Source organism: Trachemys scripta, chromosome 11 (genome assembly GCF_013100865.1).
Source record: "Trachemys scripta elegans isolate TJP31775 chromosome 11, CAS_Tse_1.0, whole genome shotgun sequence".
NCBI lineage: Eukaryota > Metazoa > Chordata > Testudines > Emydidae > Trachemys > Trachemys scripta.
In genome coordinates, this window is record NC_048308.1 from 10603142 (window position 1) to 10621282 (window position 18141).

An 18141-nucleotide genomic window follows, 5' to 3' on the forward strand; every position below is an offset into this window, starting at 1 on the left:
GCCTCCCCAGGAAGGGCATGCCTGTTTCACAGGGTTTCAAATGCTGCATCTCTTGCTAGGAGGCCATCCTGGTTAGCAACAGCCACTCCGAGTGCATTGGCAGCCTTGGAAAGTCACATGTCCCTCAGAAGTGTAACTTCTGTCTGGCCCTTAAATCCAGGGTGAGAAGGAACTGGGGGATTAAGTTGAGTCTACCAATGATGGAACATTCCCTTTGCCCTGCTCCAGAGCTAGCTTAGGCGAACCCCCCTGTACACCAATCTTCAGGCAGACCTAGTGCTCCTTTTGAACTCAACTCAACTCTCACTGAGAAAGAGGTAGACTCCAGAGACCTCCTTGAAGGGCCTCAGGAGTTCGCACTCCCCTCATAAGGAGCCTGTTTCTAAAAGACCTTAGTCTCCCATAAGTTGACTCAGAAGCTTTGACCTCTCAACTTGATACTATAAAGGGAAAGGACTGCTCCGGTACTGGTGAGGCTGGAAAGTCCCAGAGCACTTCCAAGATCTGTCACTGCTCCAACTGAACCTGGGTGGAGTCCAGACGTGACAAAGAGGGCAAGGAGAAACATTCCTCCAGATTAGTACCATTGGACACAGCTTTGCTGCTTTCACATTCTTTCATGGGTTCCTGGGCAACGTGCAAGTCTAAGTGTCCAACTCCATCAGTGCGGACCTTGGAGCATGCTAAATCTTTGGTATGGTCTACCTGTAGAGATGGACACACCATCAGGTCAATACCGTTTCCCCGTGCAGTACCACAAGAATTTTGGTACTCAAAGGATTTATTGGTGACAGATGAACCAGAGTCTCCACTTCTCAGGGGGTACTGCGTGCCTCTCAATAGTGAGACTTATTCAGTCACCAGACTCCCATCTTCTCTGGTACCCTTTTCTGCTGGGCGATGTCAAGGATGATGAAGACCTCCCTTCTGTCTGTACTTTCTCAGTGCAAGGCTTTCCTACCCATCCATATAGAAAACCACTCTTTGGCACCCTCTGGGCGGGGGGGATTTCAGGAAAGACATCATGGGTGCTGGGAGAAGCCTTGGATGCCACACCATCTCTTGTAGGCCCCGCAAAATGAACATACTGGGACTGCTGGGCAGCCTACTGATGACAATTTTCCAAGGCATCTAGTCTTGCCCACCAGGACGAGAGACATAGAGTCCACTCCACCCCAGCCTATTCCTCATCTGGAGGACACGTTCAAGGAGGAAGAAGCTAGGGTAAATAAGGAAGCTATCCCTCAAACCACTATCTCCTCGTCGTCTCCAGAAGAGTTATGCCTCCACCACCATCTATAACCAGTGATTTCCAGCAGTTTCAGGACCTCATAAAACTGGTGACAGATACTCTATAGATTCCACTCAAAGAGATCAAGGAATCACAACACTAGTCGCTGGATATTCTGCAGTCAGCAACACTGACCGAAGCTGCACTACTTATCAATGAGGCATTTTTGGATCCAGCAAAGACAGTTTGACAGACCTCACCAACAGTACCACCAACTTGCAAATGGGTGGATAAAAAATATTATGTCCCTACCAAGAACTCTGAATTTTTATTATCCCACTCTCCTCCTAATTCTCTGGTGGTGGATACAGTGAATGAGAGAGGAAAACAACACCATACCAAATCGACCCCATATGACAAAGAACAGAAGCGCCTGAATGTTTTAGGACAGAAGTCCTACTCATCTGTGACCCTACAATTTCAGATCATGAATTACAAGGCAATCATGGCAAAATATAATTACACTAACTACCCAAAATATACCGCTTTTATTGAGTACCTTCCACTGAAGCAAAGAGACCAATTTCAGGCCATAACTGCTGAGGGACAGTTACTGTCCAGGACATCCCTCAAGCACCTCTAAATGTGGTAGATGCCTTGCCAGTTCCATCTCTATGGTGGTCGTTATGCATAGGGCATCCTGGCTCCAACTTTCTGGCTTTCACAGAGGTCCACAGCACTGGAGAGGACCTCCCCATTGATGGTCTGCAAGTTGTTTTCAGAGAACACAGGTAAGTCCCTGAACACTTTGAAAGTATCCAAGGCCACTTTACGATCTCTGAGAATTTACACTCCTACAAACAAAAGAGAATTTAGTAGGTCACAAACCTCCCAGAGATCCAGTCCAATACACTTCTCTGGGTTCCAAAGAACCTCTCAGGAAGAAACAGATTCCGGAAGAGACGATCAACGCATGCTTGTGGCCTGAGTACTCAGCCAGCCTCAAAACACCAGTTTTGATGGGCTGGTCAAGGGTTCAAATCCTCCTCATTCCTTATTTCACCAGCTGCAACAATTTGCCCACCTCCTCACATTTGGAGATCGACTTCCCCATTTTCAGCATACAAGGAAACTGATTTCTCCAAGAATAATTTGTTGGTAGTATCGGTTTACATATATACTTTACCTCCCTTACTCCTTTCCACCCCACTTCTTCATCCCTCTTTGAGGAACCTTTCTCACAAACTCTTACTGAGACAGGAAATAAACTCCCTTCTTCATTTAGGAGTGATTGATCCTGTCTATGCTCAACACAAAGGAAAAGGTACTTTTCCTACTCAAGTATCTACTCAAGATACTTTCTCATCCTAAACAAAAACAGACAGTGGAGACTGATTTTAGATTTAAGGCTACTAACGCATGTGCACCTGAAGGGGAGAACCACAGTTACTGCATGGGGTTTAAGCCTCTTCTCATCATTTGGAATGATGCTGTAAATCCAGTTGATCTGAATTATGGTTGTACTGGGTACAAAATTAAGAATGGAGAAGACACAAGGACCCTAAATAAACAAGCAGTCATGCTCGCTGAAATAGCAGGTTTTATAGTTAGAGCTGGTCAAAAGTCAGAATTTCCTGAGGAAAAGAAATACTGATATTCTAAAAAAAAAATTGTGCTCCACTTCAGAGTGCAAAGCAGAATTTCAAAATGTCTTGCAGAAGGGAAAAGCACAAAAAATGTTTTGAAATAATGGAAACATTTTGCTTCAAAAATGTCTTGTGTTCTAAATGAAATTGACCCTGGGAGCCCAAGCTCTGAAGTTCCAGGCTCAGCCATGGTTCCCACAGCTTCTAGGCTCTTGGATCCCCATGAGCCCTAGCAGACTGATGGAGATCCAGGAGCCTAGAAGTCCTAGGAGTCATGGCTGAGCAAGGACCATCAGAGCTTGGGAGCCACAGCTACCAATATGTGACAGGGAGTTCTCATGGGTCTGAGGCGCCCTGCAGGCTCTAGTTGGGGCTTAGCTCCTGGCTCAGCACCTGGGAGCCTTCAAGTCCTGGGGCAGTCCATGTAGTGGGGCTTTCCAGAGCTGCAGACCATGGAAGCCCTGGGGTCGCCAGCTCCAGGGCAGTCCATATGGTGAGGCTGCTTGGAAGCTTGTGCTTCCTAGCAGCCTGCTAGTAGAGCTGGCAGGAAACCTTGTCAGAACCCTGCCAATGGTTTGTCAGAATTTCATCAAAACCAGTACGTTTCAACAAACCATTTGTTTTGTTGAATAATTCCCCATGAGTTGTAGTAACAAGATTAGGTAGTAGGATTTGAAGCAAGGAGGCAGTGCCCTCCTCCACTCTCAGTAAGCGTTAGAACTGTCATTCATTTATGATCAACATGGGACCTGTCTTTTGGTCTGCTGCTTAAGCTGGATCTCCCAGTCAACAGTGGACTTTGCTGACAAAATACCACTGGTTTTGGAGCCTGCTTAGAATGTTTTGTACATCTTGAACTGAGCTAATCGGAGCTAATTATTGCCAGGGTATGGATGGGGCAGTGGATATATAGTTTTATATCCTAACTCACAAATGGAAATAAACTTAGTAGGCTCAGTCTGGGTATGTGCAGGATATTTAAACACTGAAGAGTGGTGCTGAACTTAGGGTAAATGCTTTAACAAAGCTTTGTGAGAATGCTCTTTGCACTATATTGGCTCTTTTGATTCTTTCATGATGAAGAACTAATTCCCTCCATTAAATGCAATGTTTGTAGCACTTATCACTGTTCAGTGTGTGCTTTCATTTTTCATTCATGTAGCACAAGAGAGACAGACTACAATGATAATCACCTTGGAAGTTATCTGCAAGTTACTTGTGTTTTAAAAAAATAAGAAAATGATCAGTAATTTAGAAATTCTAAATGCTTAATTGGTTTCCAGATTATTGGAGCAGTGTGGAGAAGTGTCAATGTGGGAGACATTGAGAATTGTTGGTTCATGTGTTTTAACCCATCTAATGTCCAATCCTAGAGTTATTTCATTAAATGTAGTGCGAGTTCCATGGCTGTAAGACTGATTAGCATACTAAAAGTCATTGACAGTCAGTCAGTCACTCCAATTAAAAAAAATAAGCTGGAATGTTAACCGTAGCAGTAATTAAAGAACCATTAATATAATGGCAATCACAAGTGAGTTGGAAGCCATTGATTCAGTGCTGAGTAGCACCATTTTAATGATGGGAAAACTATCATAGGGCTGAGTCCTAAAATCTGGCCTAGTTTAACATAATCTGTGATAGAGAAATTAACCAAACGAAATGATATTTAACATTTCTACAGGACTCATGAAACAGCCCTTCAATGTGAACTCCCCCTGCAGGTTCTGTGAAATAGTAATCACTGTCTCATCGCCTTGCTGACATCTTTAGTGGTGCATGTCTTTGAAGCAAACCAAGGAACATGCTCATTTAATCTAAATTAGCAACACAGGAAACACCAGTGTTTTTCAAGTGGGAAAGAAATTGGACTTGAAAACTTTTCAGGAAATCTTGCACCAAAAACCAGAGCCAGGACAGCCAATGCTGTCACACCGACAGGTTCACCTCCCTTCCCCAGTGTTGCCAACTCTCATGATTTTATCATGAGTCTTGCAACATTTAGTATTTTTCCTTAAAGCCCCAACTCCTGGAGTCATGTTATTACATGATAAACTCATCTTTCATTTTTTTTAAATAGTAAATTTCTAACCCTTATGGTTGCAGAGAAAACCTTGGAAACATGAACCCTAAGAGCTCAAAACTGGAAGGCAAATAAAAAGAACTCACAATTTGTTATTTTAAAATCTCATGTGAGCCAGTTGTGACTTTTTTGGGTGTGGCTTATGAATTTTGAAAACTTGCCTCCCGACCACCACATCATTGGGGTTTCACCAAGGCTTCTGTGATGTTTACTACTCATGCTCCAGTGCCACATGATGATGAATGTGAAAGTATGAACCACTCAATGTTGGCAGAGTTCTATGGTGATAACAATGTGAGCTCTCTTCTTCCTCCCTGGGAAATCCAGATGTTTCCACCTTTATCACAGCCTTCGCTCAAACTGAATGTGATTCCTCAGTTTTCCTGAGTAATAGGAAACCACCTTCTAATATCCGATTCAACAAAACACCCCTATTCATCAAAGCACATATGTAATGGTTCATTGCTTTGCTGAATCTGGGCCTCTCTTGCCACTTGTCTTACGCATACTCCAGCTCCACAGAACTCAACATCTTATTAGGGATCAGGATGTAGGTGGTGGTGTCTAGTGAGTGGAGCAGGCACCAGGTCAGGGAACGGAATTGAGAATCCGCACCATAGTCAACTGCTCATTACCAGAGCCAGGAGATGAGCGAATACAAAGCTGAGGATCAGATCTGAGGTCAGATACCAAATGCTAGAGTCCAGAGTCAAGCCAGAGTTGGAGTCAGACGTCAAAGCTGAGGGTCAGAGCCAGAATTAGTCACTGATGGTCAGAGGTGAGGTGTTAGTGTAGGGACCAGCAGAGGGGCAAGGAGCAGGCAGGAGCCCAGTGGGAACTAGGGCCATAGGCAGGGGTAAGTGAGGAGCCTGAAGCAGGAATCAGAAACATGGTTGGGTACAGCATGCCAGAAGCAGACACAAGCAGGATCCAGCACAGCAGCAGGGAATCCCCTAATTGCTCAACTTCCTTTGCCACCTTCTGGCTTCAATAGCATGGCTGGACTAATCAGTGGCGCCCGGCGATCCTCCAGTCAAGGGTCCCATGGATGGTGCCTTGGCTGTGGCTGTAGTTCTGCTAGTCCTTCGCCAGCCAGATTTCAGCAGACATCAGATGGTGCCCAGGATGTGATAGGTGTGTGGAAACTCACAGGCCTGGATTTGAGAGCCAGGGTATCACACCCCTTTTCCTTCCCTGAGCTTGCCATGTTATGGGAGTTTATAGTAGGTGGAGGGAGAAGGTCACACACTGAATCTTGGACCTTATCAACATGAGATAATTTGCCAGAGACCCAACTTAGCTTGAACTGGCCCTGCAAGTAATTTGGAGTAACATAAATATAGTCAAAATCTGAAACATAGTTGAGAATGCCTTCGTAATTCTGCCGCTGTCCATGAATATGAATGAAGAACAGTTTTTGGAAGGCAATACAGAAAATGATTGTGTGTAGCTCAAAGCTCCTGAGGTACTTTTTCAATTACTATTGTTTGTTATGATTTATTAAGTGAGACAAAAGGATACATTTTTTTATTAATTTATTCAATTTTAATTTTTCTCCTAGTCAATTATTCTATCTCAAAGTTCATAAATATGGCTTAACTTAACCCAGATCCTTGTTCTATAATACAATTGTGGCTAAGATGAAGAAAGCACTCTTTCACCCCCAGAAATAATCAGTTACTTCTTGTTTTGTTTTATTAATCATTTACATTCAAGTTGATTCCATTTAGGATTGCTGTGCATAAAATACTAGATTTACTATTTATTTTCAATGGCTTTCAGCCAGGTTTTTCCTTAAATGGTTCTAGCTTGGTTAAAAACATGTTCACATTTAACATGTATCTGCTTGAGATAAATCTGGCTTGGTTTCTAAACAGAGAGATAAAACTCTGTTGTTTGGACATGAACTTTACTCTTGAAATATATATATTGTTTTATGGTAATACTTTTCTTGAGTCCACAGCTGCGTTAAATTCTTTTCTACTCAAATTGTATTAACTCTTAATGAGGCACTGAGATAGATTTACGTTGAATTACATTAGGTTGTTTTCTTCAGTTTAATCACTAGAGGTGTTTTGAAAACAGTGGCTACATCCCGTAATGAACCTGGTCAATTTCACAGTCTGAAATAATGAGTGAGCGGCCAGATTCTGTTACAGTGGTGTAAATCTGGTGTGATCGTACTGAGGTCAACAATGTTATTCTGGATTTACGCTGCTGTGACAGAGATCTGAATCTCTCCCTAAATAACTTCCTTCAGCAAATGTAAAATACAAGATAAGGTACAAAATCTCTTCCTGCAAATAAATTAATGTAAAATAACACATTAAGGGGACAGGTTGGTTTAAATGGGCTGATAGCTTTCATCTGTAAGGCACTCGTCTTTGGAGCAGGGGTCAGTGTAACAGCTCTAAATCTGGTGTTACTAGAACTTTTATAAGGTTTATTCTTCTTTCTGATGTAAGGGGTATTAAATGTTACTTGTGTAAATCACAGTGAGACTAGAACAGATCCTAATGTTGAAATGAGCACTTAGAGCAAAATCCAACTTCACTGGAGAGGAGTTTGAGGTGTATATAAAGAGCCTATTTTCAACCTAAATGTCTGTGTAACTCTTCATGCCAATATATGTGCACAGGCAGAAGAGAACTCATCTTGGGAAATAATCATAATAATGTATAATACATGGATGCTAGAATCTTTCTGTACCTAAGGTATCACCAGTCAAACTTTTTGTTATTCCATTGATTTGATGCTGGTATTTATCTGGGGTCACATCAGTAGCATAACAAAGGTTTGTAGCAATCGCTTGAGCATATGGTTGGTGTAGCTAAGCTATTCATTTGCCTCCCTCCCACTCACAACAATGTAAAACCTCATGTCTCTTCAGTACCACCAAATGTCTGTACTGAGACTGTACTCCTGTAAAGCAGATCATATGGTATTATTCATTTATTTATTATTTGGATTATGGTACAGCCTAGGAACCTGGATCAGGGCCCCATTGTGCTAGGCATTCTACAGACATTTAACAAACAAGACAGTCCTTGACCTAAAGAACTCTCACTCCACATGTCAGAAAGGACATAAAAGGTGGACAAAAGAGACAAACTGTGTGAGAGTGGGTTGGGAGGATAATGTAACAATAAAATAGGGTTTATTGGAAAAAAGTCTGAGTTCATCTTTTGCCTAACCAGTGCCAGACGAGAATGAAGACTTCCAATTTTTTTATAATTTATTCTACAGGGAAACAAAAAACAATCGGTACTATTTTTCAGTCAGTAAAATTAAAGTCAAAACCATTTGGTTTGGTAGGACTTGTTTATCATGGGAGGAAGTGTTATCTTAATGGTCCTAGTTCACAACTTGGAGCTGTAATCTAGCACAGAATGTCCTCTGGGGTCTTATTTTTATTAAACTATAGATCTCAGCCGTGGCTGCTGGGTTCTAGTCCTAGCTTTTCCATTAACATGCTTAGACCTTAACCAAATCACTTAACCTTAACATACTCAGTTCCTCTATCTGTGAAAATTGAGGTGATATATACTGTGCAATGGTACAGTGTGAGTATGTGTGTATTAAGGCTCAGGACTTTGGGTTGGGACACTTAGATTCTGTTCTGGCTTTTCCACAAAAAGACTGTGTAACATTGGACAAGTCAATTAACTTCTCTATTCCTCAGTGTACTCATCTGAATAATGGGTATTATAATCCTTACCTATCTAATAGCTAACTTGTGATATTTAATTCATAAATGAGCTCCTTGGATGTCAGGTGTTATAGCATAATAGATGGAGATTAATAAAACTGATGTACAGAATTTTGTTAGAGTTAGAGCCAACATACCAAATTACTTAGACATCTGTTTTCCTTTGAAATGGGGCTAAGAGCAGTGAGAAGCTGACAGGAGTATGGACCATAGAATTAAATAAAATGTGTATGTGTGTTTCACTGTAAGCTAATGTTTTGAAGCAAGACTGCTCTTTGTTTTTGGGGGAGAGCAAGTACTAATAAAAATCAGTGTAAAACCTCAGTTTGGTTTTTAGCTGAAAGAATTGGGGAGCTTATCCATACACTGCAAAGAAAGAAGAAAAAAAAAAGAAAACCAAATCATTGTTGTGTAAAGATTAGTGGTCCATTCCTGGGTTCTGGTAACATTATGAACCACGAGCATCAGTCAATGGAATAACTTCTAATTTAGGCCCTATCACCGTAGTCTTTCTATTTATGGAACTCCTAACAAAGTGTAGGAAAGGACTATGGGATCAGCTTGCAGAGAGACAGGCTTACCATGTGTGTTTCCTAACCTGTCATTCTGTTCATAGAGAAGGTGGTAATAACTTAAATTTTGTCCTAGTTTGAGTACACTAAATTCAGATAAGGGATGTTTTTTGTGGCGGTACTAAATCATTTTTGTTTTGTTATTAGCGTAAATCTGTGTCAGAAACGTTCATATTTGTATTTTGCACTTGATCTTAGTCTTTTCTCCCCTGATTCTCTTTCTTTGTCCTGTGTGAACTTTCTATAGATGTTTGACTGGATCAGCCACAACAAAGAATTGTTCCTGCAGAGTCATACAGAGATTGGAGTGAGCTACCAACATGCCCTTGACTTGCAGACACAGCATAATCACTTTGCAATGAATTCCATGGTAAGTTCAGAGACGCACTGTAAATATGGATTCTGTGTGAGTGGGAGGGGAAGGGACAGGAGTGAACTTCCACTTAAAAGAGAACTGTAGACCCATGAGATGTGAAGAACTAAAGAAGGTCAGGCTGGGCGTGTGGCAGCAGCACTTTGTTCTGGGAAGTTATTTTGTCCACCCTGATGCTGATATATGATTATTTCTTTGATTTAAAACCAGGACAGTCCTGTGGAGCTGTTTACATTTTGGAAAACAATACAGTATTTTTAAGGGTTTGGCGTTTTCTTGACATGCAATTAACGAGACTCAGTAGAACTCTAGCATAGTGCTTTAATAATTTACATTTCTCTTCCCCCACATGGCTGCTCCTCAAAATTCCAAACAGGAGAATCTAATCAAACTGTCAGTTGTGTCCAGAATCAGATTTTTCTTAGCTGATTGCAACTTTGGATGCAACTCAACATTACCTGAGGTGAAAAAAATTAATCATCATCCATTTGGAAGTGCCTTGCTTTCCTACTTGGTCTTCCCTGGTATACAGCATTTGTGTCTGCAAGCTGCAATGCTTTCAGTGCAGCAATTGGGGCAGAATGTATTGATATTTTGATCATTGTGCTCATTTAGAACAATGAATGCACACACCCTATCGAAATGGCATAGGATAAGAATAGTCCTGTCCTCTCTCTCTGAATATTAACTGTCAGCTACAGAAAAAAATGCCCTGAGTCAACCAACCACTTCATGCTGTGTTTCTGTTAGCTCTCTGTAAAGTGACGCAGGGTCAAGCGAGGTTGGCACTGGGATGAGAGACCTCCAAGCAATTTGTAGTTGTTTCAGCTTGTGGCATAAGTCACTAGTGAGCCATGGCCCTGCATGCTGCTAGAAGACTCTGTGCTGCTGGAGCTGCTGCCTTTCTGATGAAATGTAAAACAGAGATCCTGACCACTTGTGGTCATTAAAGACCACATGGCACTTTTCATAAGATTAGGAATGAAACCCCGGTGTCCTGGTCAAATTCCAACTCAGGTAATTATATTCCATTGACCTAAATTCCCCCTGCCTTTTTCACGGGCTAGTTATTTCTTTCACTAAACCATCAAGCTGTGTGCTCATTAGAACATTGCAGTTCAGTGGTGGATAAGAGGTGCGATGTATGTTTATGTATTTATTGTGATTTTAATTCAAAAGTATGTCAAAACACAGGCTCTAGGAGTCCTGACTGTTGCTAAATTTACAATAACAAACTATCACCCAGCAGAATACTGCAGAAAAATTAACCTACCTTCCCTTTGCTGCATTGGGACCCTGCCCTGAAGAGGAGTTTCCACAGCATGGAAGGGTCTCTGATAAAAAATTAATACCGCTTCATGCATGATAATAACAACTCTCAAGTTACCCTCCCTTTACTGTAACAAAACTAAAACACAATTAAAGGGGGAAAATACTGTGTATAATACTCCAAAATCCTTTATATTATATTCTGCATATTCCTTATCTATCAGCCTCATCTGGGCTAAACAAACAGGATCCCAGCTGGTGGAGGAAGATGTGTTTTAATTTTTGTGTGTGTGTACAATGTTTTCATTGTATACAGTAAATAACTATAATGCACCCTAATTCATTTTGGGAAATGATTTCCCAGTTGCTTTTCTTTTTAATCTTTTTTTTAAGTGCTCTAAGCATGTTGACATTCAAACAGATAAACTATGACAGTTGAAGATAGGTATAGGACAATCATCAAAATATCAGGTGGTAATAAAAACATGATGGGAGAATAAAGAGAGACTAACCAAATCAGAAAGAAACCCTAGAAGGATTCCAGGAGATGGCACATAACTCAGTGCTGCCAACTGAAGGCCTCATTGGCACTTGCCAAAAGCCTTAAAGCTTTACCCAATGGTTGAAACTCACCAGGGACAGATGCCTCCTGCAAGCCCCTCCTCACCAGTGGAGCCCTGCATTTTGAGTGCTTGGAGGTGGTTCAGAGCAGGGCAGCTGCATAGGTGATTTTGGTGATCCCTGAGCACTATGGAGAGGGTTTCTATACCATGTTGGAATAGCTGTACAAGGAGGGCAGCTTTATGGGCTTGCTGGAGAGTGGCCATGGGTTACACAATTACATTGGGCAGGTCTACACTAGAAGTGCTATATCAGCACAGCTGCACCGATGCAGCTGCTTCCCTATAGAGCATCAGGTGAAGATGCTCTATGCCAACAAGAAAGCGCTCTCCTGTCAGCATAATTACTCCACTTCTGTGAGAAGCGGAAGCTATGTTGATGGGAGAGTGTCTCCTGCTAACATAGCACCGGTGTGAACAGTGCTTAGGTTGCTGTAACTTGTCTCTTTCACACCCCTGAGCAATGTAAGTTAGATCGACTTAAGTGATAGTTTTCAGAGTAGCAGCCGTGTTAGTCTGTATCCGCAAAAAGAAGAACAGGAGTACTTGTGGCACCTTAGAGACTAACAAATTTATTAGAGCATAAGCTTTCGTGGACTACAGCCCACTTCTTCGGATAGTGGGCTGTAGTCCACGAAAGCTTATGCTCTAACAAATTTGTTAGTCTCTAAGGTGCCACAAGTACTCCTGTTCTTCTTTTTAAGTGATAGTGTAGACCTATAGTGTGAATAGCACTTCCACCCTGCAAAGGATCACAGAAGGGGCATAGTTGGGAGTGGTGGCCACGGGAAGGCTTCAGTGCAGCCCTGTACCCTAGTGTCAAATGGATTTGGAAATGAGTTGGAAATTTATCTTACCCAGTTTTGGTCAATTCATATTCATATTTGTGTTTAATATGGAAATGGAGTCAGAAGAGAGTGAGCCCCAATTTGTGATGCTCCATCTTGATCTGAACAAACTTCCATTTGGAAGGCTATGAAGCATTACATGCTGGGATGTGTGCGTTCCAGGAGCTGCACTGCCATACTAAAGATGTGTATTCACTGGCATGCAGCATTGTAGGTTTCAGTGGTAACGCATGCAGGAAAAGCAGGAAGAAAAAGGATCAAAATAAAAATGACCCTTTTCTGTCCAAAGTCCTCAATACTTCAGCCTGATCTTTCTATAAGATGTGTGCAAACACACTCCTGAGCCCCACAGGGGTATGCCTGCATGCACTCAGTTGCAAAACTGTAATTTCTGTATCTACTTAAGGGGAAAGGAAAGGAATAGGTAATACATACATATGAATCCAAATAATGTTGGTAAATCTTTCAAACAATGATGGATCCAAAACGGATTCCTTTAATTGAACTTGCCAGAATTTAGGGAAATTAGGATCTGACTTTGTGGCAGAAAATTATTCTACAATGGAACAGACAAAAATCCCAGATCCAGAAATGTAGGGTCCAGATCTGGATTTGGGTCAGATCTGTAACTGAACTTTGCAATATCAGCCCATCTCTAATTTTAAATCAAATTTACATCTTTACCAATTTTATTTTTTTAACGAAGAAAACATGAATAAGGATATTTTTGTCAGTGACCGGGTCCTGGTAAAAAATTGAATATAGTAGAGATAATTAGCTTATTATGGCAAGACTTGTCTGCCTGTGTACATCTTTTCCTAAGGGGTCCCTGATTTAAAGCCTAATAAAATTCATTTTTTTTACCTGATTGTAGGCATCTGTTTAAGAAAAGTGTCAGGCAATGAAATTCACAAACAGAGTTACACCAGAATGCTTTTGTAAAATGTATAGACTCATAGACTTTAAGGCCAGAAGCGACCATCATGATCATATCATGTCTCCTTATTGTTTATGGTGATGTCTCACTTCAGTTGCAGGTGATACTATTTGATTTCTGGTGGAGACTGCCTGAAAATAACAATTGAATTTATACATGGATTTTTGTACTTATGCATATCTAATATTTATATTGCCCAGAGGCTACAGTTAGGATCGGGGCCGTGTTGTAGTAAGTAAACACACAGGAAGACATGGTCCCTGCCTTGTAGAGTTTACAATCTAAGCCTTGATCCTGAGAACACTTGTGTATGTGAATTACTTTTTACACATCAGTTGGGCCTCTGAGCTCGCATGCATAAAATTACTCGTGTGTGTACATGTTTGCAGGATAATACATGATGAACGGGGGAGAGGAAAGCAGTCACAATGGACACATTTTATACACACATTCATTTGCTTTTTTGGTTTAACTCAGTGTTTCTCAGCTCTCTTCATATCATAACCCCATGTTGCAACAGGAAAAAGTTTCAGAAACCCACTCTCATCTATTTATCACAAAAGGGAGAGTGGTTGTGACCACCCCCAAACTTGTTTGCCATCCCCTAGATTGAGAACCCACTTCTCTTCTTTTTTTTCTTTTCTTTTGATCTTTACAGACACAGGGGGCAATACAACATTGCCAGGCATTCCTGTCCATGACATCCATTAAGCCCAGCTTGGTTATGTCCCTGCATACAATGTCCAACCAGTCCATGGTCGGACTCTGTTGGACTGACCTTGGTTGTGTTTGCATTATTTTCTTTAGCATCCTATCATCTGTTTGCCATTTGCAGTGTTCCCACCGTTGTAAGCTTCAGAACCAACACTTTAACTTATATTTTAGAAATATAAACATAAATACCTGACTATCCCTCAACCTGCCTCCCAGTAATTACAGTACTTCCAGCCCCAATCATGAGTCAGTCCCCCCCCACCCTCCAAAATCCTGAGGTTGGCTTAAAAATTATGAAATAATAATAATAAAGTAATAATTAATAATAATATGTGGGGTTGTTTTGCTTTATCTCCTAGTTTCTGAGCATGCACATGGGTCATGTTTTCAAGCTTTTCTCCACAATTATGAGGGCTAGAAACTTTATTATATTTTTAAATGAAAGCTGAGATTTTCCTATAATCTGTTGACTCTTTGGCCCGAGGGCCACATCTGGGAACATAAATTGTATGGTGGGCCATGAATTGTATGGTGGGCTCACAAAATTGGGGTTGGGTGAGGGCTCTGGTTGAGAGTGTGGGCTCTGGGTGGGGCCAGAAATGAGGAGTTCAGGGTGCAGGAAGGGGCTCCAGGCTGGGGAGTGATGTGCGGGGTGGGGGTGTTGAAGGCTCCGACTGGGGATGTGGGCTCTGCGGTGGGGCTGGGGAGTTAGGGGTGTAGGAGGGTGCTCTGGGCTGGGACCGAGGAGTTCGGAGGGCAGGAGGGGGATCAGGCTTGTGGCAGGGGGTTGGGGTGCAGGCTCCGGTTGGGAGTGCAGGCTCTGGGGAGTTTGGAGTGCAGGAGGGTGCTCTGGGCTGTGATCGAGGGGTTTGGAAGGCGGAATGGGGATTAGGACTGGAGCGGGGAGTTGGGGCATAGGGGGTGGCTCAGGGGTGCAGTCTTTGCATGGCGCTTACCTCAAGTGGCTCCCAGAAGCTGTGGCCATGTTCACCCTCCGGCTCCTTCGCAGAGTCGCAGCCAGGTGTCTCTGTGCACTGCCCCATCCACAGGCGCTGCCCCTGCAGCTCCCATTGGCTGCAGTTCCCGGCCAATGGGAGCTGCGGGTGCGGTGCTTAGGGCGAGGCAGCGTGCAGAGCGGAGCCCCCTGGCTGCCTCTCCATGTAGGAGCCAGAGTGGGGCCATGCCACTGCATCTGGGAGCCGCGTGGAGCCTGCTCCCCAGCTGGCATTCCCCGGCTGGAGCTCGAGGGCCGGATTAAAACGGCTGGCAGGCCAGATCCAGCCCAGGGGCCGTAGTTTGCTGACCCCTGTTCTACCAAGTGGGGCTTTAAGAAGAATACCCACTATTATGAGATTGGTGATAAAATCATGAGAGCTGACAGCACTATAATTGGTGGAGCTCTTATAGACAACACACTAAAATAGGCTTTGAGGAAGGTTGTAGAGGAGAGAATAGTCTGAGGGATGCTCTAAATTTTGCAGGAAGAATACAATTGATTTCAAGGGAAGTTGAATTAGGTCCTGCATCTTTAAGCACATATTTTTGTGAAGTTCCTAGCACACTTTAGGCCCAAGTTAATAATACACCACTGCCTTGATATAACGCTGTCCTCGGGAGCCAAAAAATCTTACTGCGTTATAGGTGAAAACGTTATATCGAACTTGGTTTGATACGCCGGAGTGCGCAGCCCCGCTCCCCCCCCGAGCGCTGCTTTACTGCGTTATATCCAAATTCGTGTTATATTGGGTCGCGTTATATCGGGGTAGAGGTGTAGTTATACTAATCTTCTAAATTCAGCTGAAAAATATACTTGAAGGATCTTTCTCAGGCCAAACCTTTTCACACACACTCTTCCCTATACATTCTTATATACTTGACATGGGCCAACTTCCTTTTATAGAAAAACTATTTGTAACACTGTTTATTCTTACTATGCTACTCCTTCCTCAGAAGAAGTATAGTGTGTGAGGGGGATTAGAGGAGAAGAACCATAAATTTCAGGTACTAAACTGCAGTTCAGTATTTTTCTTAAAAAAACAACTGTAAATGTAGATTCCCCCCGCCCCAGTGAATCATGCCACATTTGTTTGTTTCTTCAGCTCTGAAATATGAATGATGTTAGTCTTTATTACAGTAGTACAATATTTATACCAACGTAATAACGTGGTTCACTAAAACAAAACATTGAGCTATGGTTTATATTTAGTAATCCCATTAATCTAGTTAATTTGCTAGCCTAAGCCACAACGTCCTAGTTAAATGGGCACAAGTCTGATTGATTGTAGTTTTGCACTTGGATTACCTGATATGCATGCTGTTTATTCTGATTGAAGTTATTCATATCTACTCCACCAAGATTGTTTTATGCCTATATTCATTACCTCATGAAATGGTGAGTCATCACTTTCTGATAAACACATGCTAACAGTGCTGTGTTCAGTGGTGGAATCGTCAGCCCTTCTGTTGCCAAGGAGTTAATTATCTGAAACTAAACTGAGATGCATGTTGTCCTTAGAGAGTCACAATACATTTGAAATGCATTACAATTATCTGGTAAAGGCTAATGTCATCTTTTGGAAATTCCTGCCATTTATCATTTACATGAACTATAGCCTTCTGTATTAGGCTGAGATAAAATGCCATCCAATATAATTCTGCACTGGCTTTGTTACAGAGGCTACAATGGGAATCAAGATATTAAAGGTGTCTTGTGAGAAATATTCTTCATTCACTCCATCTCCCTCACCCCCATTGCTCCCTCTCCACCACCCTCGCTCACACGCTCATTTTCACTGGGTTGAGGCAGGGTTCTGGCTGGAGGTGCGGGTTCTGGGGTGGGGCCAGAGATGAGGTTTGGAGTGTTGGAGGGGACACCGGGCTGGGGGCTGGGGTGAGGGGTTCGGAATATGGTCAAGGGCTCCATACTGGGGTAGGGGGTTGGAGTGTGGGAGGGAGTATGGGCTCTGGGATGGGGCTGCAAATGAGGATTTGGGGTGCAGGAAGGGGCTCTGGGCTGGGGCTGAGGGTTCAGAGTGCGGGAGGGGGCTCCAGCTGGGGGTGCAGGTTCTAGGGTGGGGCCATGGGTGAGGGGCTGGGGGTGCAGGGAGGGGGCTCCAGGCTGGGGCTGAGGAATCTGGAGTGTGGGAGAGGGCTCAGGGCTGGGGCAGGGGGTTGGGGTGTGGGCTCCAGGAGAGAATATGGATGTGGGAGGGGGTTCAGGGCTGAAGCAGGGGGTTGGGGTGTGGGAGGAGGTGTGAGGTGTGGGCTCCAGGCAGCACTTACCTGAGGCGGCTCCCGGAAACTTGTCCCTCTGGCTCCTAGGCGGCGGTGTGGGCAGGCAGCTTTGCGGGCTGCCCCTGCCTGCAGGTGCTGTCTCCGCAGCTCCCACTGGACGTGGTTCCCAGCCAATAGGAGCTACAGAGCCGGAGTTTGGGGCAGGGGCAGCGTGCAGAGCCCGTGGCCGCCCCTATGCCTAGGAGCTTGAGGGACATGCCGGCAGCTTCCCTGGGGCTGTGTGGAGTCGGGCAGGGAGCCTGCCGAGCTGAGCCTTTAACGGCCCGGTCAGCAGTGCTGACCAGAATTGCCAGGGTCCCTTGTTGACTGGGCATTCTGGTTGAAAACCGGATGCCTGGCAACCATACAATCTCCTCAAGTGAGAATACTTTATTGCAGGCTCATCTTAGTTTGTATTTGGGGTCAAAGATATGATCATTTATGTAGATAGGACACAATCTATTGCTGGCATTGAAGATCAGGGCCAAAGCCTTCTAAAGGTAACAGAAACAGAAGTAGCAGAAACTGGAGCCAGGGATATGCTCACAGTGGTCTTTGGCATTGAGGAGATGGGTGGTAGTATTCTGTGCCTGAGGTTGCACATTTCTGGCTGCTGGCAAAATATGACCTTAAGTTCTCAAAGAGAACTCTTGCATGTCATTCTGCAGATGATGACCTCATCGGGTCTGTTCCTCCACAACTATGGAGAACTTTTTGCCACTGGAGTGAGCTGTTAAAAGAAATGCCCTGATTTGCTGGAAGTTTCCAAAGTTTAGAGAAAAATCTATAGAGAATTAAATTCTGTTAATTCTTGTGATTGCTTCTGGAAAGTCTGCAACTATACATAAAGTGTAAGGTTTCTAGTGATG

General features: G+C 43.2%; 1 protein-coding gene across 7 annotated transcripts in view; it reads left to right on the top strand.

Moving 5' to 3' along the window:
* KALRN (kalirin RhoGEF kinase) overlaps positions 1-18141 on the top strand; it is a 739094-nt gene that overhangs the window by 329852 nt on the left and 391101 nt on the right. For all 7 annotated transcript variants that reach the window (XM_034786199.1, XM_034786196.1, XM_034786193.1 and 4 more), the window contains exon 6: positions 9486-9608. In XM_034786199.1, coding sequence (XP_034642090.1) covers positions 9486-9608 — 123 coding nt within the window. The remainder of the gene's footprint in view (positions 1-9485; positions 9609-18141) is intronic.